Source organism: Dermacentor albipictus, chromosome 5, assembly GCF_038994185.2.
Source record: "Dermacentor albipictus isolate Rhodes 1998 colony chromosome 5, USDA_Dalb.pri_finalv2, whole genome shotgun sequence".
Classification (NCBI taxonomy): domain Eukaryota; kingdom Metazoa; phylum Arthropoda; class Arachnida; order Ixodida; family Ixodidae; genus Dermacentor; species Dermacentor albipictus.
Window position 1 is genome coordinate 163,998,957 of NC_091825.1, and position 25,475 is coordinate 164,024,431.

Here is a 25,475-nt window from a genome sequence, read left to right on the forward strand (position 1 = left end):
GAACCTGTCACCACAAAAGTGAATTGACGTCAGTGCAAAGATTTAAAGGTACGTTTTGTTCCATCCCATTTGCCATGTGTTTCTCTAATGAGCACCCAGTAAGCATGATCCTCGCCTTGCCATCTGCAAATGGCAACAAGAGGAAGACTGCAAATATGTATATCACTAATGGAAGTGTGGCGGTAGACCAAATGCATCGACTATCATCAGAAGTTGTGAAAACCTGAGACAAACCGGCAGCTTCAACAAACCGGCTGAGGACTCCACGTTTGAGTCCTAGCCTACGCAGGGATGTTCTAGCATTTATGGCCTCAAATCCTCATGCTAGCATGCGGAACGTGGCCGCCCAGGTACCAATTTCCAAGTCAGTTTGGAGAATTCTAAATGACAGCCTTTCACCCGTCCCACCTTAACCAGCAACAATGCTTGGAAGATAGGGACCCGTAGAATCGTTTAAATTTCTCGCAAAAGCCCATGAGTCATCATACCTTTTGAGCAACATCATGTGCACAGATGAAGCCAATTTTCGCCGAAACGCCTAGGTACATTTGCATAATGCGCACTAGTGGAGGGACTCCAATGCACGCTGTGTGAAGTGCAATAGGCACCAGTACCAGTAGTTGCCCAAATTGTGATTCAGAATTTATGCTGGTGCTATAATCGGTCCCATCTTCTTTGATCACATACTCACTGGACAGTGTTACATCAACAAAATCCTTGAAGGAGTGGTGGATGAGTTTCTCTGTGAAGTCCCGCTGTCACCTCTTCCACTTCTGTGGTATCAGCAAGATAGGGCACCCGCACACAGCAGCAGCCAAGCACGAAACTGGCTGGATGCGACTTTCAGTGCGCGATAGATTGGAAGGCACAGGCCTGTGAATTGGCCCGCTAGGTCATGTGACCTCTCTCCACTCGATTTCTTTCTTTGGGGTTATTTATGTGAATGATCTTGCTTACGTAATTGAGATAGAGTCAGATTAGTTCAAGGCAAGGATAACGGATGTCTGCCGTAGAACTCCGGCGTCGGTCATCAAGAAAGCCACTGAAGATGTTTCATATTTAAAACAGCACCAAAAAACACGGACAAGGAAGGACACAGAACGAGCGCTGACTGCCGACAACACCTTTATTGAAGTGTGCACAAATATATACAATTCGCAATGGGCATAAAGAGAGTAAAAGAAGAAAGGGAAGGCGAGTCATTGTCGTTCAACTCCTGCTGCGCATGCGTCAATAACATTAAACTTGAGCAAGGTTAGTGACATGTTAGTCGCACATTCAGCCACACAAACTATAAACAAAAATACTAGTGACCTATTTCACTAAGTGCCCGTTAATTCATAGAATAAGGGTTCTCTCTTCTTTGACATGTCCAGCCTGCTCAATTGTTAGCGGCGGTGTGGTGTACAATCTTTACAACGAAGGGACCAGTATTACGAACGATTTTGGAGGTCCCAGGCACTTTCTTATGTCTTTGACTGTACATGTCAATGCCCATGTATCTGTAACCCTGAAGGTCCAAGCCAAGTAGGTACACTTGCTAAGTTTCTGTTACTGAGTAAGATGCATGCTAATCCCATTTTTTTTAAGACTTGCATGCCAAAGAACCAGCAATAAGTGCAACATTTTTGCTCAAAGTATAGATCAGAAGACACTTCTTGAAGCAAACCAGCTTGGTGCCTTTGTACAAATGCTGCTTAGTCACTAAAAGTCGTACCATAACATGTTTGAGCAAAATCGATTAGAACATTGATGCTTTAATGCAGTGCTGCTGTCGTGCTTAACACCGCACTGTAAGTCAATTAGAACACAGTATTTTTTCATTCCAGTTACAGTGGAATCTTGCTAATCCCAGTGGTTCTGAGGCACCACAATGCATTATTGCTGTAAAAATTTTGCAAAGCCTTTGCCAGTAGGCATTGAGCTGTCATGCTCATTTCAATATGCCTTTGTCTTCTTCACAACCTTGTGTTATACTGTGAGATGTGGATCCTTCAAATATTACAGGAACTTGCATGGCTTGTGTACAGGATACAACATTTCTTGGGAGTGTTCTCAGCCTAGGTTGTGAAAGACTGCTTTAAACTCATGGGGACAACTGAGAGTGACAAGAGGCATTATTTTGTTGAGGTAAGCAATCCTTAAGCTAAACCAAGAGGTAGTATGCATGATTGGAACTGAACTTTCATATTGAGTGAGCAATCCTCTAGCAGCACTGGCACGATGCTTAGATCTCTGTGCTTCATGCAGTTCTTTTTCTTTGCCTTGTTGTTGCCACAGTGTTTCACTTTCCTGCATTCTTGTCATTGACTCTTGCTAAGCTTGTGCAATTTTTCCTCCATGCAAGCATGGACTGATTTATCTTCTGTTTGGGAAACAGTCATAGTTTGTCCAGTGACCCACTGGGCTATGTGAATAATGTACACAATGATACCATTTCAGACTTTTCAATCATCATGATGTCGATGGCACTGTCTACAAAAATCACCACTGGATTGCCCCTCTTCAGCGGGCAAGGCAGCAGCAGCACCAATAGGTGTGGTACCATGATAATGCTTACTGCATATGTTCTGACCATCCCTTCATTGCTTCATAGCTTCATTGCCCACATAGTCGGTGCCTTAATTTTATTCCTACATATGCCCAGGCGGTGTCCCAATCCTGTAGCCCTCTGGTGAGTGGGGATATTGAGATGAACCATCGCCATATTAGACCAACTAAATGTACACAGGATAAAAATTGTAATCTTTGTCCCCCACTTGATTAATGGCTAATGTCATGACTATTGTAGGGTTGATAGCTCAGATATGTTGAAATAATTTTTGCTCTTCAAAATGAGAAAACACATGACATTGCTGAACTGTGGCTGTTCGTCAACTCTTGATATTAAACAATAAAAAATCTTACCGCCCTCAAATAGTTTGTGCGCGGTTTACAAGCTGGAACATACATTCAACAAACTTTCTCCTCAAGACTTAATAACCGCTTCTCAGAATTACAATATTGAAAATTGTTCATGGCAGAACAGCTCTTTTTGCATCATTTTGTGGAGTCTTGATAACAGCAATCCCTTGCTATTGAAAGTTGTAACATTCTTTTCATTAACAGTGAAGTTCGAATTCTTTCAAGTCCTTTTAAATAAAAAAAAAATATAGGAGGCTTGGGACATATTGTGATATAGGGCCTATGCAGGCATTTTTAAACTACTGGAATAACAAGTTAACATTCACGAATGCTTGTACTGAGAAAAAGGTACTGAGTTCGATTTATCTAAGCAGTGGTTCATACACACCTCTAACACCACCCCAGGAGGAGCCAAACACTGCCAAACTTTTTCCAATATACCCCCCCCTCTCCCCCTCCTTACTTTCTCCCGCACGCAAGAGGTATTTGCCAAATGCCAGTTAGGTCAGAAGAGACAAAATAGAAAGGTGTCTTTTTGCACCTCTTGTTCATCGAGCAATGTTTAAGAAAAAATGAGGACATACAAGGCACTGTTTCCAAGTAAATTTTTTATCCAAGAAAACCAATATACAGTAAACTACCACTTGAACGTCACTTGAACAAATTATTCAGCTGTACGAACTTTTTTATATCCCCCATCGAAACGCCATTCAACCCAATGCAAATGCCTTTCAGTTTAACAAAATTCAGTACAGTGGCATTTCACTTCTATGAACATATTCTGCTACATCATCATCATCATCATAATTTTTATTTTCACCACTGGATACAAGGTGAAAAAGGGAGAGCCGGAAAAAAAGCCGAATTCTCTTCGGCTTGACAAAGTTCCGGTCTCCCAGACAGGCACGGAAGCAGCTGGTGTAGCAATACAATTACGGATAAAGTGTGGATATAAGAGTTTTTAAGCGCAAATACATATAGAAATTTTCATGTTATTACATGGAAACTAGTTGTAATACAGTTGTGTCAAATGACTCCCAGTATACAATTATAATCTGTTATCTTGCATATTATTATTTAACACAGGCTCAGTTGCATATATCATAGTGGACTTGGAAGCACCAAACGAGCGCGGATGCTGATCAAATTTTTTCTGATCGCACAGATCGTGCTGTCGAGGACCGGATTCGTCGACGCAGGGTCTGAGCATGCGCTGCATCAGGCCTATCTACTGCTACCTCTGGCTGTCTGCCCTGCTGGCTTCATCGGACGAAACAAGTCGCAGGAAGCTGTACCACGTGCACTGCACTGGGACCACCTGACCAGCACGGTGACGTCGACAGAGACACCATGGCACCCGGATAAAAGCAGCAGCCTTTTCGACGTTACCTTCAGTGGACTTGGAAGCACTGAACGAGTACGGATGCTGATCGAATTTTTTCTGATCGCACAGGTTAGTGACCAGCATTTAGTCTCTTCAACTAGAGACAATGACGTAACGTTAATGGTGCTCCAAAGTCCACAATGCTGTGTTGCTATTTTGCAAGATTGTTTTAATGTTGTCTGCTTAATGTTACTAACATTCGGAGACGTTGAACAAAATCCAGGTCCTGACTCTGATTCAGATGAATGTTCGCAGCGGGAACTAATGAAACGCATTCTAAGAGAACAAAAGGAAACGAACAAAACACTGAAACAACTGTCTACAAATATCAAGCACGTGGAGACAATAGTTGCAGATTTGCAAGAAAGAATGACAGTTATTGAGAATGAAAGGGGATTATGGAAAGAATGCGAAGACAAGATAGCACACTGCGAGGAATCTTGTAAATCTACCATGACGCAAGTAGAATTTCTGGCATCGAAGGTCGATGATCTAGAAAATAGAAGTAGGCGGAATAACCTAGTAATTTATGGATTAAGAGAGAGCTCTGCTGAAGATGTTAAAACACTTGAAGAAGAAGTGCGAGACGGTATATTTAGGAAGATCCTAGGAATAGAAGTTAACTCAATAGAACGACTTCACAAAATTGGTACAAAGCAAAGCCAAAGGACACGCCCCATTATTATCAGGCTATTCAACTTCGCTGAGAAAAACAAAATATTATCCAGCTGCTTCTAGCTGAAAAACACCCAGATTTCAATATCCGAAGATTTCTCAAAGAAAGTACGCAACACACTTGCTAAATTATGGCATTCTACAGTAAGTGACAAGGCGAAAGGGGCAAAGGTATCTCTGGCATTTGATAAACTAAAAATAAATGGCAAAACCTTCATATGGAATGAGTGTGAGGACAGAAGAATTGAACTATCTAAACCGATAACTTCTGCACATGCTGGCTCAGCAGCTCGCGATTGCACGTGACAACAATGTACGAAATGTATCAGAGTGTTATCACTGAATGCACGCAGCGTAGTCAATAACTTCAGCCTACCTGAAAGCATAGTTGCAGCCCATCACCCACACGTTATAGTCATCACGGAAACCTGGCTTCACGAAAGCGTCCAGGATTCCGAAGTGTTTCCGCCTTATCGGCCCATACGAAAAGACAGAGAATCGCGGGGGGGAGGTGTTGCTGTCGCAATTAAATCTAACATAAAATTCACAGTTTTAAACAGCATACCTGACCATGAAAGCGTATGGTGTAAACTTACATTTAATGGAAAAAGCATATTTCTAGGTGGCCTATATCGACCTCCGAATGCGCCCCCCGTATGCCTAGACATTATGCACAATTACATTGCACAACACACTAATTCACGTTCCAATATTATCATCACAGGTGATTTCAATTTACCAGGAATCAACTGGTCTAATCTTTCGCACAACAGCTGTGACGCAAAAAGTGCTGAATCTCTGTTGTTCATGTCATTTACCTTTTCTTTAGACCAGCTAGTTTCCGAACCAACTAGAATAGCTGGTCCGTCATGTTCTGTGCTTAATCTGATGTTCGTAAGTAGTCTATTTCAAAATAACACATTAAACGTTGAAAATAGCATTTCGGACCATAAAATGATTGTATTCTCCTGTCCAATTTTAGGAAACCGTGAACGCGTTAAGCCATCGATTGCTGTTATCAGGGATTACTCAAGAGCGGATGACAATGCTATCTCAGAATATTTAAACGCCTGCTTTCTGCAGTTTTCATTACTTCATGACGTAAATTAATTATGGTTATGTTTTTAGCGTATTGTGCACTTTTGTGAAGAAAACTACATTCCCTCCAGAAAGAAACGAGTGAACAGAGAACATCCTTGGGTATCGCGCGAAGTAATACATTTAAAACGAAAAATTAAGAGGAAGCGCAGAAAGAAAACCACACGTGACCTTCAAGATCTCATACGCTTACTACAATATAAGATCCATATGGCCAAGGAGCGTTTTTTCACTGTTACTCTGCCTTCTTACCTGACGAATAAACCACAAAAATTCTGGCGCTACCTATCGAGGGAGCGGCACACCGTATCGCAGATTACTGTTTCGAACGAGACAGTTGTTCAACCTGACGTCATAGCAAGCAAATTTAATGAATTTTTTCAATCTGTATTTAACAGAACTACCTTTAACGGTCCCTCTCCACAGTATCAGTTCGAGAATCCAATGCCTGAAATAGATATTGACCAACAAGGAATTTTTTTACTCTTACAAAAACTGGATGTAAAGAATCCCTGTGGCTCTGATCTTATATCAAATGCTTTTTTGCAAGAACATGCAGTTTGGACGTCAAAATACTTACACGTAATTTACAGGCAATCTTTGGAAACTTCAGTGATACCTGATGACTGGCGAAGGGCCAAAGTAATACCTGTGCACAAATCTGGCTCTAAACTCGACGTAACTATAGACCTGTTTCATTAACATGTACATCCAGTAAATTGTTCGAACATATTATTTATAAGGCCATAATATTGCACTTAGAGAATAATAACCTACAATACAGCCGGCAACATGGATTCTGTTCAAGTCTAAGTACTATTACTCAGCTGAGTTAACCCATCATGTAGCTACATCAATAAATAACAGAAGCCAAATAGATGCCATTTTCTTACATATTTCAAAGGCCTTTGATGTTATTCCTCATCCAGATCTTATTACTAAACTAATTGCCATTGGTGTACACGAGAAAACAGTATCGTGGATCAAGAACTATCTCGAAAACCGAAAGCAATGCGTAGCTGTGAATGATATTACATCTGATTACATCAACGTTTTTTTTCTGGTGTTCCACAACGCTCGGTTCTTGCGCCCCTCCTATTTCTGATCTACATCAATGATATTCGTTCATGCGCTCAGCCGCCTATTCAAATGCGCCTATTCGCCGATTAACGCGTAGTGTACACAACAGTGAATACTGTAGCACGGCTGAATCTGCAGTCGTCACGGCGCACCAGTAATCCCGTGATCTGTTACCTCACGTAGGCTTCACTATATATGTAACTTGCGCAACCGCAATAAAGTTGTTGCTCGCCCAACTGCTGGCCTGGCTACATGGTAGCAGCGGTGGCAGCGAAACCCAGCCAATATGTCGATGGCGTCCACGCTACTACCGCCCCCGAAGGCTATGGATCCGTCGCACGACCCTTGGATTGCCTGGAAAACTTGGAAAAGTGAGTTTCTGCTGTTTTCCATTGTTACGCAATTGAACAAGCAGCCAAAAGACGTTCAAGCAGCCACGTTGCTAGTTACCATAGGCGAAGAGGCTAGGAAGTCGTACAGTACCTTCAAGTTCGATGAAGCGGAAGACAGGAATGACGTTGAAGTTCTGATTAAGAAATTTGAGGATCATTACAAGCCTGCAACGAACTTAACATTCCAAGAATTCCGTTTCGGTTCAAGGAACCAAAAAGAAGGCGAGATGTTTAACGAGTGGCTAACAGAACTGCGTGTGTTAGCGAAGAACTGTGAATTTGGGGCCGCACCAGTGATCCCGTGATCTGTTACGTCACGTAGGCTTCACTATATATGTAACTTGCGCAACCGCAATAAAGTTGTTGTTCGCCCAGCTGCTGGCCTGGCTACAAATACCAGAGAGGATCAGGTAAAACTAAATGATTCGTTAGCTGCTGTACAAAATTGGTGCAACATTTGCGGTGTGACGAAGAAGATCGGCAGGCTGAAAAGTCCCGTTGCCATCGCATGGCACGTACCCAGTTCGTTCGCTGGCTGCGCCCTACCTGCTGGTGCTGAGTTTGTCGCTGCTGCTCTACGAGCCGAATAAACCCCCTTTACAATTGGTGGAGGTGCTGGGTACGTGTCACGCGATGGCAACGGGGCTTTTCAGCCTGCCGATCTTCTTCGTCACAATCACCTACTCACGTCTCCGCCAATCTTGCGGCATTTTGATCCCAGCGCACCTACAGAACTTCACACTGACGCCAGTGGTGTCGGCCTTGGTGCCGTGCTCGCACAACGCAAGAACACTAATGCCGAATACGTAGTCACCTATGCCAGTCGTGCCCTCACGAAACCTGAGGCCAATTACTCAGTAACAGAAAAAGAGTGCCTGGCTATCGTATGGGCTCTTCAAAAATTTCGTCCATATGTCTACGGTCGATGCTTTGATGTGGTGACGGATTATCACGCTCTTAGCTGGTTGTCCAACCTAAAAGACCCGTCGGGCCGCCTCGCTTGGTGGGCCCTCCGAATCCAGGAATATGATATCCGTGTCGTTTATCGCTCTTGACGCAAACACGCTGGCGCCAATGCCCTCTCGCACTTTCCAGTGACTTCAGACAGCAGCACTTCTACCGACAGACATGACATCTCACCACTTGACATCCTGGACATGGCATCGGAGCAACAAAACGACCCATGGATCGTCATGGTGTTCGACTTTTTGTCAAATCCTCCGGCAACTTCGGCACCTCGAGCGCTACGCCGACAGGTGCAGCATTTCACAATCCAGGATGGACTTTTATACCGCCGTAACTACCACAATGAGGGCTGCAAATGGCTTTTAGTAGTGCCTCGCCACCTACGACAAGAGTTCTGCTCCGCTTTTCATTCTGACCCACAGTGTGGTCACGGCGGAGTGTCAAAACTTGCACATGGCTTTGCCTACAATATTATTAGCGAGGGATGTACACCTTCGTCCACAAATATTTACGCTCCTGCATTGCCTGCCAGCAATGCCAATGTGTCCCGCATCTCTCCACCACATCTCTCCAACCACTTCCCTGCCCAGCTCAGCCATTTGACCGTGTCGGCATTGATATCTATGGGCCTCTTCCATCTACTGGCGCGGGCAACCGATGGATTGTTGTCGCCGTAGATCATTTGACACGGTATGCTGAAACCGCCGCCTTGCCTGCCGCATCAGCAAAAAACATCGCCTCGTTCATTATAAACAACTTCGTTCTCCGCCATGGCACACCATGTGAACTGTTGAGCGATCGGGGCTGCGTATTCCTCTCAGATGTCCTGCAGTCACTCTTATCTGAATGCCAAATTATTCACCACACTACTACTGCTTATCATCCACAGACCAATGGCTTAACAGAACGATTCAACAGAACTCTTGGTGACATGCTATCAATTTATGTTGCATCTGACCACTCCAACTGGGACCTTGTACTTCCGTTCGTCACTTACGCATATAACACTGCCTCTCAAGCCACCACCGGATTCTCACCATTTTTTCTGCTTTACGGCCGGCCGCCATCCCTCCAGCACCATTGATACAGTTCTCCCGTACCGGCTGGACCCTGCTGAATGCTCACCTGTTTCTACGGTTGCTCAGCACGCCGAGAAACGCCACCAACTGGCCCGTTCGTTGACGTCTGCTCAACAGTGCCGCCAAAAAGAATGCCATGACCTCAATCCTCCCCCTCACCCCTTCCCCGTCGACTCACTCGTGTGGCTTTGGGTCCCGCCTGTTGCTGCTCCTGGCTTTTCGTCCAAGCTCCTCCCGAAGTACCACGGGCCCTACTGCGTAGTTGCACAAACATCACCAATGAACTACGTGGTCGAACCCGTATCGCCATCTTCTGATCTGCGTCGTCGGGGGCGAGAGACTGTGCACATTGACCGGCTGAAGCAGTATTACGATCCGCCCACCTCTTCCTAGGTCGCCAGGATGGCTACTCTTCAATTCCGGGGGGGATTGTGACGAAGAAGATCGGCAGGCTGAAAAGCCCCGTTGCCACCGCGTGGCACGTACCCAGTTCGTTCACTGGCTGCGCCCTACCTGCTGGTGCTGAGTTTGTCGCTGCTGCTCTACGAGCCGAATAGACCCCCCTTACAGGGGGATGAAACTGAATGCATCAAAAACTACCAGTATCTCCTTCACTCACAAGAAAAATGCGCTTCAGTTTACATACACAATAAACAATATATCACTAAGAAAATACGAGGAGGTCACATATCTCGGGGTCACTCCTACAATGAAATTAGATTGGGAAACTCATATAAATATTATGTATGACAAGGCCCTAGGTAAACTACATTTCTTGAGAAGAAAAGTTAGAAACACACCTCCTAGTGTTAAATGCACACAGAACCCTCATTAGACCCTCTTTAGAGTATGCTGACATTATTTGGGCCCCACACCAGAAGTATTTAACCGAGAAACTAGAACGCATAAAGAACTTAGCATTGAGATTTATATATTCAAAATATTCACGTCAAACGAGCATTACAAACCTGCGCGTCAAGGCTAACGTTCAATCACTGGCTCAACGTAGAATGATTTCCAGATTAAAATTTCTATGCTTACTTTGTCACGGCTCCTATTGAGTACCACAAGTAACATACATTCAAGCGCCATTCAGACTTTCTGCCTGAACCAACCATAATAAATCAATACGACACCATCCCAGCCATAATAACACTCGCAAGTACTCTTTATTCCCACACGCCATTTCCCATTGGAACATACTACCCTCTAGAGCTGTAAATTGCCCATCTGCCAACGCAATTATTGACAGTATTGAGAATCTGGAATTCGAATGGTGATATTACCTGTATTTCATATGCAGCCTCTGTAGATGCATTCTTATGGTAAACGCTGTTTCGCCTGCTTCCCGGACGGCTCATTTAAACAGTGTATATATTTATTGAGTATGTTCATTTTTGTGTGTGCTAATACTCTTTGTTTTGGATACACTAGTTTAAGTTTATTCTTTTTTTTGTACTGTATTCCATGTTGTAACCACTCCTGCATGGGCCCGACGATGGCCTGCAGTATTGTAAAATAAATAAATAAATAAATAAGAATGCAAAAACAATATATGTATACATATATACACATATATACATACACACACATACATATATAGATATAACAAATTTCACAGAAGTTTACAATAAACACAAGTTACCATCAGGAAACATTCTTTTTTTTTAGAAATTATTTTACATACTTGCAAATATATATGTGCATCTATGTTAAAAAACATAAAAAAAGAAAAATCTGCATATAGGTTGCTGCTTTCGCGACAGACATCTCGGCAACGTAGCCCAGGGCGTCGTCACATCCTTGAATTTTAACAAACGTGAAGACGCCCTTTGCAGCATCCAGTTTACGACACGAAACCCTGCCACGTGGTTCGGGCACAATCACTGCAGTGGAAACCTGGATTCTAGGAGTAGTAGTTACTAGTGTGAACGTATAAACAAAATGAGAATATATGACAAGTTCTACGGAACTGTTGGAGCAGTTGACAATACACATCTATAAGAACAAATCCAATATTTTAGTTATGTTTAGAGATAACACATCAACATGTTGGTTAAAATAGTTAAGTAGGGAAGGTAGTGTATGTTTAAGGCATTGGCAGCCATATTTAGTATGTGAAAAAGGGATCTGCCATGGTGCCTGCTGACGATATGAATATGCACTTCTATTTTGTTGTAGAGTTGCCGGGGCTAGGAATGAATCGAGTTTTCCCGGCATAGCATTTCTATAGCTTAGTAATGTTTTGAATTTATATATGTCACGGGCTCTGATTATTCTGTTTTGTTGGAAAAGCTCTTGCGTATGCTCGAAAAAACAAACGTTCGCTATCGCCCGAATTGCTTTCTCATGAAGTATTTCCAGCATTTAAATATTTTGCGCTGTAGTGATACCCTATATAAGTGAACAGTAACTGAGGTGTGGATGGAGAAGAGCATGATAAATGAGACGCTTAACTTGAAAAGGTAATGCACTTCAATTGCAATTTAACACACCAACAACTTTTCATACCTTTGAGCAAATATGACTAACGTGTTCATTCCAGGACATATGCTCTGTGAGTATTATGCCTAGGGTTTTTATGGATGACGTAATGTTAATTTTATACAGACCGCACACAATATTATCTGACAATGTAGTAAAACTTCCCAGAGCGTGAAAAACAACGCATTTTGTTTTGGTTTCATTGAGGATGAGGCCGTTTGCCTTAGACCATGCTCGAAGTCCATAACAAACGGAGCTTGCTATAGGTGTTATTTCTTTTAAATCTTTACCTGTAAAGAAAACAGAGCAATCATCTGCATACGGACAAATTTACACATATCGCTCACTTGTACAATATCACTAATGTAATACAGGAAAAGTATCAGGCCAAGAATGCTACCTTGGGGCACACCCGCTGTCAAAGATTTTATCTGCGATCTGTTCTCATTAATTTCAACAAACTGACGTCGGCTTTCTAAATAAGATCAGATAAGTTCAAGTGTTATTCCTCGGAAGCCATATGTTTCCAGCTTTATCAGCAGCAATTTCTGGTTGACCCTATCAAAGGCTTTGCTGAAGTCTAAGTATAACCCTAAAGTCAGAAAATTTTTTTCAGTGTTCTCTAGAATAAGCTTCTTCTGTATACTTAAAGCAGTTTCCGTAGACCGCTTTTTCTTAAACCCGTGTTGACAGTCGGTTAGCAGGCTATGTTTTTGCGAAAAATTATCGATATGAAAGTTAAAAAATTTTTTCGAGTCCCTTTGATAGCACAGGAAGTATAGATACTGGCCGATAATTGCCCATATTATTTTTGTCACCTCCTTTGTGAACTATTACTCTCGCTACCTGCATATTACGCAGGAAAACTCCGGTTGACAGGAAAATATTAAAAATGTACATTACTGCAGTTGCAAGTAAGTCTACGACGTACTTAATTGGCCTAATTTCTAAATCATCGACGTATCGACTATGGCTATTCTTCAAGGATGGAAATGTTGTAATCATCTCAGGGATGCTAGTAGGCTTTAGGAATAAAGATTCTCTTAATGAAGCGGCATGCATTGTATCTTGAATGTCGTGATCTATGCATCTTACTTTAACAAAAAAATTGTTAAAATGGTCTGCAAGTTCTGTACCACCTACAAAAGTGCAATCAATGTTCAACGTATCCGTTTGTGTATCGACTGACTTCCGATTTAGTGCTTCGTTTATTTTCTTCCATACTTTGACACTTCTGCTATTACCTCCATGGAGTTGTTAGTTGAGTTTTCTTCTCTATTAGTTGCAGGTGTGCCTAATACAGTGTTTTCACTTTAACCTCCTTATTTGCCTTTCTTCACTCTTATTTCCACTCGAAAATTTTGAACTTTGAGTGCCTATAACCTATATTAGGAAGTAGCCGCTAGCAACACTTGGGGAAGCAGTGTTCTTTTTTATTTTAAGCATGAATGACATTGTCATTTACTGAATTTTGTGTGTAGTGCACAAAGCATCACATGGCAATAATTTCTTTGTTAAAAGAACTATAAAAGACAGACTGGCAAAGATTACTGCATATTTCATTTGGGATAAGTAAGTTGAAAACCTTGTATTGTTTTAGAATGCTTTTCTTCCCAATTAGATGTTTTACAGGAAAACATTTTGCAGCAGAAAATATGTTCCTGTGTCGTTCTTCCAAAAGACATAGTGAAACTTGTGATCCCACTTAGTGTCTGCAAAACTGAATGAATTGGTTTTATGTGTAAGATTAAATTGCCCAAATTATACGGAATTTTTAATGTTAATTATTAAGCTCAAGGATGTAATTAATGCTTTGAAACATTCGTTCTATGCTTCCATATATGTAAATGTAAGCTTTCACACAGTGAACACACTAAATTAGAAATATGCCTGCTATCCATGCTTTTTGCGCGTTGAAGGAACTTGCATGCTTTTGCATGTTTAGGAAATTGCCTTTCATTCTGTTTATACGGCATAATTTTCTCACCTATACTAGTAGCTACAGTGTACTGAGGTTGAGTGCCAAGGCAAGGAACCCAGAAGTTTTATGGGAATAACTACCCAAAATTACTGTCGATGGATCTGGCAGTGGGGGCGGTTCAGGAAGTGCACTGAAACTTGGAAATTAATGTTCAGTGTGACCTGCAGCATTCTGGAGTGAGGGTCTGCACTGGAAGGAAACTATGAAATATGTTAGCAACTAGTCAAACATTGTTTTAACTCCAATGAGTGCTTTTAATGGTGCACAATGGGAAAGGACAACCAGTGACATCGATGCGAGCCTTCCGACTCTAAAGTTTGCTCTATGCATTCCTCTGTGTCGTTTCATCAATGGCAACAGGGCAGGCGCGTACGCTGTAATTTTTTTCGAGGGGGGGGGGACAACCTTAGGTCTCCTTCCTATGCAAATTAGGGGAAGGGTACCTTTATTATACAAATATGAATAATGCCCACCATTCACCATAAAGACACATAAGGCCTGTGAGATGCACCTCTCCTTTACGTGGCAAACAAGGAACCACATCAAATGGACTCACGCTGGAAAGGACTGCAGGAAGAACTCTATTAACCTCCTGAGACCCCGCTATGGGGATTTGTCCAATATATTGGACATTAAGAAATAAGACAGCACTTCTGTCACAAGGGTTTCATCCTCATAAAACCGCACTGTCCAACTTATTGGACACCTGCTTGCGCCATCTATGCAGCATTGATGAAAATACATCGTTCATATTCCTGCCGAAACAGTTCCACAATGGCGGCATTCAGCGGCGCGGCGTTTTACGGCAGCTGCCGGAGAAGTAAGCACTGTTTCTCCTATTTCTACGTGCTTTCAGGGCATATCTTTGATTTTATAATAAAGTTAATACAACAGCATAAGCGCAGACTACGAAATTTAAATTTTTGGCGCGCTTACTTTTTTTCACGCTTCCTTTGATTTCGCGTGTCCATTATGTTGGACGCTAGGACTCAACCCGGTTATTTAGACCGCGCTTTTGAGATGGCCTTGTTATGAACAGCAGGCGAGTACTGTTGGCATTTAGCGGCTTGTGGACGAAATCGCGTCTCTTTTTTTTTCTTTAGGGGACCGGCCTCACGTGTCTGGTGAATTAAGCGGATAACTTTTCTTTTTTCAATCCATAGCTAGGACCCGCAAGACACCTGTCGCAGGTGGTCTCGTAAAGAACCGAACATATCGATGTCCCTCGACCAGATATTGTGCGCATGTACAACGTCAACATGGGGGGTGTTGAAAAGGCAGACCAAATGATAAGTTACTACAGGATAAAAGCACGCGTCAACAAGTGGACAGTCAGAGCCATCTTTCACCTCTTCTACATTGCCCTCAGCAACTCCTGGGTGCAGTGCACGCGGGACATACGCTCCCTAAAGAAACAGCGGAAAGAAATACTCAAATCTATGCAGTTCCGCCAATCTGTTGCTGAGACTCTCGTGGCTCAAGGGAAGAAGCAGGATGAAACGAAGAGTGAGAACAAAGCTGAGTTGCACCCGCCATCAAGGCAGGCTCGACTGTCTCCTCGAGAACCCCTAAAAATAGCACTACCCACTGCTCAATGCTGGCTGACACTGCAAACGCTGCCCGTTGCAGACTACATGGCTGCGACATGGAAAAAAATCTTTTTCACGAAATGTCGGCTCTTCTTCGGCATCACCCAGGAAAAAGAAGTGTTTTGAAATTGCCCACAGGAACTGAACACAAGAGCAAAATTTTTGTTGAGCAGAGGAATGCTCTTTTTTGTACTTTATTCACTACTTTGCCTTTCGAGTTATTAAAATAATTTTGCACACAAGTTTGAGCGAAATATCTGCGGTATGACATTACGTGCGCGCTGGGTGAAAAAGACCGGGTAGCATCCCAGTGTCCAATATATTGGACATCGCGCTGAGCTGAAACTATCAGGGCTGTTAAAAAAATATTTAACACTTTTCATCTTCATACACCTACTGATGTATTCTGAAAGTTTGGAAAAAATCTGCGCACCCAAATGCATCCCGGGTCTCAGGAGGTTAAGAACAAGTAAACAAGTGAAAATGTAAATTAAAGATTTCTATAGTAGAATACATAGCAACCATGGCACGTGAACTGCGCGGGGTTGTGTTGCTTAGCCAGCCAATCACAAAAGCAAACAAAATCATCGTCATGTGGCCTTTTCAACAATGCATCCTACTTGATAGATCCGGAGAGTCTGCTGTTCTTGAAGAGCCTTTTCATCGGCGGAAGCAGTGAGGTGTGCAACAGGCATGGACAAAGTGTATGGAGTCTGAGCATTTCACTCTTCAAAAGTCTGCGGTACAGTTCATTTCACTGCTGAACCCGTTTTACTCATGAAACTTCACTGCCAACTGCACTGAAACTTGAAAACAAATAGTTGCAGCAAAGCAAGCATTTTATAATTTTCAGTTCGAAAAGAATTCGACTTTCGCCATTATACTTTAATAAGCGAGGGAAAATGTATAAAATTTTGCGCTAATAATTTTATTTTTGTGGTCACCGCCTTATTTGCCTAACAGGAAAAGTTTGAAGTATGAATTATTTGCAGCCTCGCAGAGGAACAGTGGCTGGCGGTTATGAGGCCGTGGGCGAGGCTTCGCTGCATACTTAAGTTGCATCCGACTATAGTTTCGTTTTTTGAATTACCTCTAGAAGAATGATAGAGAAATATATATTTGCGGAACATATTTGCGGAACAATCACATTTTTTTTTTATCCCTCGTATACTGCTCTACTAAGTGCCAAACTGACTCTTATTGTTATTTGGGAAGTTGTGTAACGATGCGTGGCCACCAGTCCCGTGCAACAGGATAGACTGCAGGACGCTGTGGTTCTGGACATGCTGCACCCACTGTGAAAGGTTAGAAAAAAGCCCACATAAGCACAGCAGAGAAGTGGCAACATTAGGCGGTTTGACTGATAACTGTACAAGCGTCATTCAAGACACACGGAATTGTTCCTCACTTCTGGCGGCGTTTACACTAACGAACGGCACACGCGTTATCAGCATGATAGCATTGCCTGTTACTTTCCTGTCGGGAATGATAACGCGCATGCCGTTCGTTACTGGAAAGTACCGGGCTCGCCGCGTTAAAGAAAGGAAATGCGGACAAGCAGATGACGATTATCGTTGTGTGGCAAGAGGGTGTAATTATGCTTAAGAGTGTATGCTAGCCACCATACCCTTAATATAAACATATCTTCTCTGTAAAAAAAAAAAAAAGATTAACACAGCGATTTTTGTCTGGCGACAAAAAAAAAAGAAGAAGAAAGTTGCTTCCAAAGGTTGTGCGCATCTATTAGCGGCGAGAATTAGGAGTGACGCCCTCTCGCGAGTGACGTCACGGCCAAGACGCCGCTCGCTCCGGCTCGCTCGGCTGCCGCGCGCGCTCGTTCCCTTCGTGTATGCTTGAGGTATGGGTGGCTTGAGCCGTACGTATTGAAGAATACGTCGGCTTCTTTCAGCTGCCATACCTTAACCACAGTTTCCTCTTCAAAGGCGTGTGAGTCGAGAAACTTTGCGGCTTGGATATCGCAAGCTAAGTAGCGTTAAAGGGGTCTACTAGGTTTTGCAACGCATATATGCGCCGTGTCTATCGGTAGATTTTGACTAAAAAAAGAATATCTGCAAATTCAACGCACGAAGTTGTGTATGATGCTTCGCTAAACACTTAACATTCATTTAGTATTTAGCTATGAGATAAGAAAAATTTGGTAATTGGCGTCAACATGTTATCCGATGTTAGAAAGACACTGCCCAGCGAAGCTGTCATCACGATTCCTATTACTCTGGTGTGTTGTTCTATTCAAATATAGCCATTCATTGTTGCGTAAAAAATTAGGCGCGCATTTCTTATGAAAAAGTTTGCTGCTACTTTCATCCCCCTCTGAAACAGGCCTCCAAAAAACGAATTGCTCATGGCTGCTAACACGACGGCGGGTCATGTAGAGTATTTACATAGTTAATTCACAAACACCATAGTAGCAATCACCTGAGAGAAAAGTTTCGTTGTTAAGATCGAGAGCCACTCAATTGAAAGTGATGAAATGTTTCATAGTGGCCCTCAGTAGCCTTTATCGACAATATGGCACACCCCTGATCACGTAACGGTAGCAATCGACTGTCCGTATGGTGAGGCACGCTATGTTCGCGAAACCCATCAGTTCACTACAACTTCGAATTAAAACCATAAAGCATTTTTTTACAGCGCCAACTGGAATGGCTAAAGTATTCTCGAGCTACTACACCGCAGCTTAGATTGCCTACAAAAGGAAAATTCAAGCACCTTCTGTCTCACAATGTCTCGATCCAGCGTTATTTTTTTATACAAACGGATAACAATTCGCTTCGTCGGTACATAAATTAAGGCTAAATTAAGTTTGCTCCAATCCAATCGCAAACATTCATAAAGAAAGCACCACAAGCCTTGCATATACTTTCACTTGATTTCTGACCCTCCACCGGGGGAATTTCGATATCTTGAATATGTCCCATACTACTAGTCATTGACGCTTCGACGTCTTTCTGGCTGCAGCTATGCGGTCCAGCAGGCATGCTTCACTAAAAAAATTGGGCCGAGCAGCCTGTGTCTGTTCGCCAAACAGATTCGTCATGTATATTCCTCAAGCAACAAGCACCCGTAAATTTCTCAAGTGAGTTTGATTTGATTTATTAATTTCCATTTACACACACACATGTACAGCGGAGTGGTAAATGGAGGTGGATGAGGGAAAAAAGCCGCACAGACGTGGCTTGAGGTAACCTCACCCCCTTAGGTACGATATGGCTGCACGGGGTAACACATCAAGCGCCATATAAATTACATTTATTTAGTGGCCATAAAACATTGCAGTTATACAATATATGAAAGAACAGTAAAATATTTCCACAATAACAATGCAAAACACACTGCGGCATTGAAATAAATAAATGATATACACTAGGTAACATAGACAAAAAAAGAGGAACATAACATACATTATTAATCATTAGCAAACGCGCTCTAAAGAGGCGAGTTGAACGTGTAGCACGGAAAAGGGAATATATATTGGTACATTCCTATTAGTACTCTGTAAATAGCTGTAAGCCTTCATTAACTTTACTTCAAGTTTCCGCCGCTTAAAAAAAATAAACATGTGAAGAACCGCCTAATGTTGACAAGCAGGTAAAGAAGCAAGTGAGGCGTGTAGAATCTAAGCTCCAGTATTAGTTAAGTCCCCGTGCTACTGCCGAGCGTTTCTGTGAGGAAATGCAAAAATTCGATATTATACTATGAACTACTCGTCGTGAGCAAACCTGTTTTAGCGGAATAAAATCAACGTGACTGCTGTAGAAGTCATATATAGCCAGCTTTGTGACATACTTGTTGCACCGCGGCAGGTATGGTATCATAACTGGATTCCTATAGGCTATGCTTTTGTGATTGTCTATCCGCGTATGAAAAACCCGCAATGGGCTGGTCTGCGTCGCTTCGGCTGGCACTGTAGCGTTGCCTTCGAGAGCTGCATTGTTGTCTAAGAACTTAGCTCTTTGAATAAATGTTCGCAAAGGAAGACGTCGTAAAAATATATTTGAGACGACCACCATAATTATACAAGCAGAGAGAACGAGGGCGAACAAACGAAAACACCGCAGAAAGCGCCCGGACAACGCCCGAACTGTAGCAGACGACAGGCGCGAGTCCGTGCCCTGACGTCACGCGAGCGGCGCTCGCAGCGCCGCTCGTGTTCGTTCTCGGGGCTAATAGCCAAGCCGATCCATGCCTAAAGCTTCCCAAAATGGCCGATTGCATCGTCGAAGTCGTTAAATACACTCTAATCGTTCACTTGATTTTTCGCTGCATTGGAAATGCAAGCGGTTAATTTCGCCGAATGAAATGTCTCGACGCTTTTCAGCGCCCGTCTCGTGCTTCTGAAAAGAGCTTGCGGTATTGGCGTGAACAGACAGGCAAGTGGACGTATTTATTCTACAGTTATTGAACAGTTACTTATCGATGCATCTTGAAGTTAGCATAGAAGCTGTCGTTAAAAGTTCCGTCTTTCAGTAGACCTTGTGCAGCGTACTCTCAGCTCAATACGAAATTCTTTACTGGGTTCTCGAGTTTTGTTTAACGGTAATGAGAAGGAGTTAGATAATGCACATAGGCAAGGTTTTGTCTGGTCTTGCAGGAGTCTCAGGTACTTTTTGCGCCGCGTACACTGTCGCAATCGTTACACGTCTGAGGAACCAGACTGGCGGCGCATAGGTAAAGCCGGCTGCCAGTGCAAGCCGCAGTCCCCTACATTGTCGCTATAAAGAGGACATTTGTACGTGTACTAAGGGTACGCAACGTTTCTTTGTTCAGTATAATTTGGCGGTGCCTCCAGCAGAGAAAATGTGGATCCCGTACTGCTCCTTCGGTTTGGGCTCGGCAATGCCTCCGCGTGGCGGGCGCGTTTAAGAGGAAGTTTTAGCTCGGGTGTTCCAATCTAAATACATGTAAACGGAGTATTCGTTTTTCTCGGCAACCACTGCACCAAATTTGACGAGGTTTGTTACATTTAAAACAAAAGCTTAGAATCTAGAATTTCTGCTGGGTACACAAAAGATTTAAGCGAAACAATTAAAGCAGAGCGGGGCATGGTGCTTTCAGTGCCCAATTTTTTATACCATGTAGTCTGCGTCAGTCTGATAAAAAGGTCAACAAAGAGTGATACTGCACTAAATCAAGTATCTTGAAATTGGGAGACATACTAGGGATGCTTCTGCAGCAGACATGATTGGCCAGAGAGGTTAACAATGTACAGCTGCTTGCAGTGACCAAATGCACAGCACCATCAGTTTTGTGCCATGCTATAGTTCTATCAAAACCGCCTAAAATTCTTGCAGCTTTTTAGGAAAGGATTAGTGGCACATAACAGTGTGCCTATTTTTTCTGTTTTTTGAATGTATATTTTGCTCCCACGTAGCTGATGTGACTCAAAGGTTTATAGTACTGAAAGCTTGTTTGCTTTGTTATGAATGTTACCAAAAACTTACGTGTGCAAGCTTACCCCTGCCCACACTAACGCAGACCCAGTGAGTTTATTTAGTATGGAAAGCTAAAACAATGTAGTGGCTGCACTATTGTTATGAATCTGTTGTAATGATAGATGTTGCTGATTTTATGGAGTGCTTGTTTTCATCACTCAGGATATCACCCAAAATGCTAGGAGGCAGAAAAAAAAAAAGATGTATATATTGTTCACAAGATATGGTTGAGTAGAGACTGGGTGGTGGCAACTGATTGAGGGAACGAGCTCACCTGCGGATCTTGCGACCACAAGAGGTTCAAGTAGATTTTATCGCATTAAAGTGCAACAAGTGACTAGAAAAAAAAAGACTGGGCATGTCATCAAAAGATACCGTTGGGAACAAAAGTCTATGGATCTACACGCACCATGAAATACCCAAATTTCTTTTCTTACTTCCCATATTGGCATACACTGGTCCACAGTAAAGTTGCAAAATGGGGTGGGCCCTCCATTTCATTCCTACTTGACAAAGTTGAGATTTCTTAATTCCACTCTTTTTAACTCCCCAGAATGCCAAGAGTTGTACTATTTCTCCAACTTTAAATGAAATTCTTACTATAGTTGTTTACTAGTTGTGCCTTTCAACAAAAAACTTATTTTTGAAGTTCTAACAACATTGCAGATAATGTTATGCTTCTTTAACAAGAACATATTTGCTTTGTGACCTTTCATTTTTGCAGTGCGTTGCGAGCTGTATAATCTCTCTCATATCTACTCTTCTTGACAGTACATGCATGTTACCTGCGCAAGTGTAATTTATGAATAAATAATGTGATTGCAGAATATATTCAGTAATGTTAATCTATAATGGAACTGGCACAGTCCTGTAGTGCTAAACCTTCACTAGTATAAGACTGCAAAAACAGGTTTGCCAATTACTCTAAACTAGACTAGGCCAAATTTTTTTACATTTATAAGTTTTTACTGAATACTGGCTTTTTCATTATCTACCTATAGGTCACTATCTCTGCCGTGGTACTTACCAACAAAATGGTATTCTACTTATCGTGAAATTCTGAAGTCCTGGAGACTGTTCCAATGAGGAGCTTTAATTGCACTTAACCCTTTCGCTGTCGGACCTTTCTGACCGTGACGCACCCCCAGTGTCGGCTTGGTTTCAGGGAACGAGCATAAGAGGGAATGAACATAGCAATTTATTTTTGATTATGATTGGTATAAAAATAACATAGTCAATGTAATATACCCATTTCAGTGTTCTGCAGCTGTTGTTAGTAAACATCATCATCATCATCAGCCTGACTATAAAATCCCTTCAACACCCGAATCTGACGATGCGGAACCCTCTTCCTCGCATGCGATTCTGTCTGAGTCCGAATCCGAGCTCGGCTCGTATTCTGAATAGGAATTGAGCCACCGCTCCAATGAGCAGACGAAGGTCCCGCGCGCTGAGCCATCCGAAAGTAACCGCGCGCAGGGAGGATGCGCTTTCAGTCGCCCGCACAACGGAGATAAATGGGACGTTGCGTGATCAAGATGACAGAGAGAGATGGAAAAAGGCTAAACAAAGTTCGAAGGGCTTTACGTTTACTGCTGCAAGTCGAAAGCGAGGGTGCGGCGAGAGAGCGAAAGCAGCAACGAGTCGCTCTTTTCGGAGAGGCAACGGCACGTGCGCCTGAACTTGAGGCGCCGTAGCAGGCACACCAACAGAAGAAAAATAAAAACCTTCAAACCAGCGGAGACGGCAGAACCAGCCTTGAACCCATAACCACACGCGCGCGACGCATGATACAGCGAACACGGAGCCACCGCGCCACTCAGCAAAGAGAAAGTGGGGAGTGGCCGTCGCGCCCTACTCTTCAATACATGGAGTAACACAGGTCGGGGCGAATATACAAACTTGTAGAAAGAGTCAACAGAGTGCGTGGCCAATCCAGGAGCGCCAGCTTTGCGCTCTGGCGCGAAATTTTTAACGCACGATAGAGAACGTACCGGTACGTCAGTGACAGTTTTGGGGGGGAAGCGCGATGACGTACCGGTACGTCCGTGACAGCGAAAGGGTTAAACACTAACCTTTAGTTGCCAAGAATGATTCTATTTAGCAAGAGCATGCTTGGACTATGACACAAGGATGGAGGCCAAAAAAGTTACTGCCCTTCCACTGCTGTGAAGCGGGGTGCAAGCGAAGCTTGGGATCTGAGGCTGTTTGTAACGCCTCACGGCGAGGGCGGCACGTCAACGTCGACCCCTTTCTCGAATGAGTTCCCGGTGCCATCAATCAAACACTGCCTGTTCTTTGGCCAAACGCACAACACGTGGCCTGCTCCCACTGCCATTCCTTCAATGCAGCCTGCTCTTTGGCAGAACAGACCAAACGCGGCCTCCCCATCTGACTGCTGGGCCTGAACTGGTGTGGGAAACTGCGGGTGTAGGGCGAGCAAACACGCGAACACACCCTTTCCTTCCTCTGGAAGAAGGGGATGCCCGTGATTGGCTCATGCCTTGCGCTGCTTCTACTTACCCACCTTAAAGGCAGCGTTTGATGAACTGACAGTGGCTGAATCGGTTAGCGTGGTGGTCTCGCGATCCGGAGGTCGGTGGTTCGAATCCGCAGCCTGATAAGCAATTTCTATTTTTGCGCAGCTTGGGTTTTTTCGCGCGGTAACACCGACACCAGTGAGGCAATACAAGCTTCTGTTAGAAAGGTCGCAAATGGTTGCATCTTTTGCCCGTTCCTGTTGATGTGGACATTCAGTGTTATTTTTCACTGTCAGAAGTATCCTTGAAGAAAGGGGGGGGGGGGGTCAACAAAGTATCAGCACTAAAGAAGCAACGTCGACGTACATGGTAGTTGAAATAAATCGATGATTAAATGTTGATTATGCTGTCATGTACGACGCACAAATTGTTAGATGGATCTGGCGAGCTTCAAGCTCACGTGTCAGCACTCTCATTGGCCTGTTGAGCCGACGCCGCTACGACAATGGGACGCTCACCGCTTCTGTTGTAACAGTTCCTCCTGCTCGGGCTGACCTGCCGGCCTCCCGTCATTCTGGAACTTGGCTCCGTGGGTGTGTCACGTACCTTGGACGCGCATGCGTGGTCCCCTTGGCCGAGCCCTGTCAACAATGGTATCGTCGATCTACCGCAGAACGAGGGAGCGCCTACGTGCGGCACCAGCTTTGGCGGATGACGGAATCATCACCTGGCAACGCGGGCAATGCACCAGCACGAACATCGGATCCGGCGCGCAATATAAAAGCCCGCCACAACTGCTCTCTGCTGGGCACGACGCCGCTACGACAATGGGACGCTCACCGCTTCTGTTGTTACAGGTTAGTTACCTGGACAATACCAGTGGCTATAAGTGCAATAATCGCTGTCTAATAGCGGTGTCGTGCCCGATTGAGCTCTATGACAGTGTCAAACGCGCACTCTGCTGCTTTGTGCGACTTGTTGCGATTGATGCTGTCTGGGGATGTCGAACTTAATCCTGGACCTGAAGATTCTGTTTTAGACATTGTACGCAGGATAGCAGCAGGCCAAACTGCAATTTTGGTGGAGCTTAAGGGGATAAAAGAGAAGCAGGACGCCACAGATGTTGAGGTGAAATGCCTTAAGGACAGAGTCGCCACTCTCAAGTCCAACCTTAGCCTACGCGAAACCTTTGGGACAGACATACCTGACGGCATCCAGTCATTTTCACGCCAGTTAATAACCATAGCCTCAAGGTGCGAGGACGCCGAAAACAGATTACGTAGATCAAATTTACTGTTTTTTGGCATCAGCGATGAGTCCGGTGAAGATTGGACGAGTTCAGAGCAAAACGTCGTCAAACTCTGCGCTGAAAGGCTGGGGCTTACTTTATCAAGCGACCAGTTTGAACGAGTGCACAGAATTGGTCGATTCGCTCATGACAAATGCAGGCCAATAATCGCTAAGCTTGTCACATTTAAAGACAAACAGAATATTTTGGCTTCTGCAAGGAAGCTAAAAGGCTCCCGCTGATCTGTCCGCGAGGATTTCGCGCCAAGCACTCACTTAGCAAGAAAAAAGCTGTTAGAATATGCAAGAGCACAGGACAAACCCTGCAAACTTTCACTTGACAAGATGCGCATTAACAACAAGGAATACATGTACAATGTTGATAGAGACACCGTCGTATTATGTAACAGATAGCTAAAGAAATCTACGGGGGCGCAGGTCCCTAAACTTCCCTCTTCTACTAAATCATCTCGTTTGCTCACAATATCGTACACTAACATACGCAGCATACTAAATAAGCGCGATATATTTTGTTCCTTTATAGAAGATAGCAAACCCGACGTTCTAGCTCTAACAGAAACATGGCTACACCACGATGTTTCAGATAGTGAAATTTTTATAGA

At 43.5% G+C, this 25,475-nt stretch overlaps 1 protein-coding gene across 16 annotated transcripts in view; it reads left to right on the top strand.

Moving 5' to 3' along the window:
• Positions 1 to 25,475, top strand: part of LOC139060218 (uncharacterized) — a 44,725-nt gene that overhangs the window by 4,258 nt on the left and 14,992 nt on the right. For 2 of the 16 annotated variants that reach the window (XR_011514704.1, XR_011514703.1), the window contains exons 2-5: positions 2 to 48; positions 2,008 to 2,130; positions 2,443 to 2,536; positions 4,070 to 4,357. Coding sequence is in view for 5 of the 16 variants with exons in the window: in XM_070539275.1 (XP_070395376.1) it covers positions 2,089 to 2,130; positions 24,101 to 24,158; positions 24,239 to 24,422 (284 nt within the window). In the remaining 11 variants the exon portion in view is untranslated. The other 14 variants (XM_070539278.1, XR_011514700.1, XR_011514701.1 and 11 more) reach the window with 14 other exon arrangements.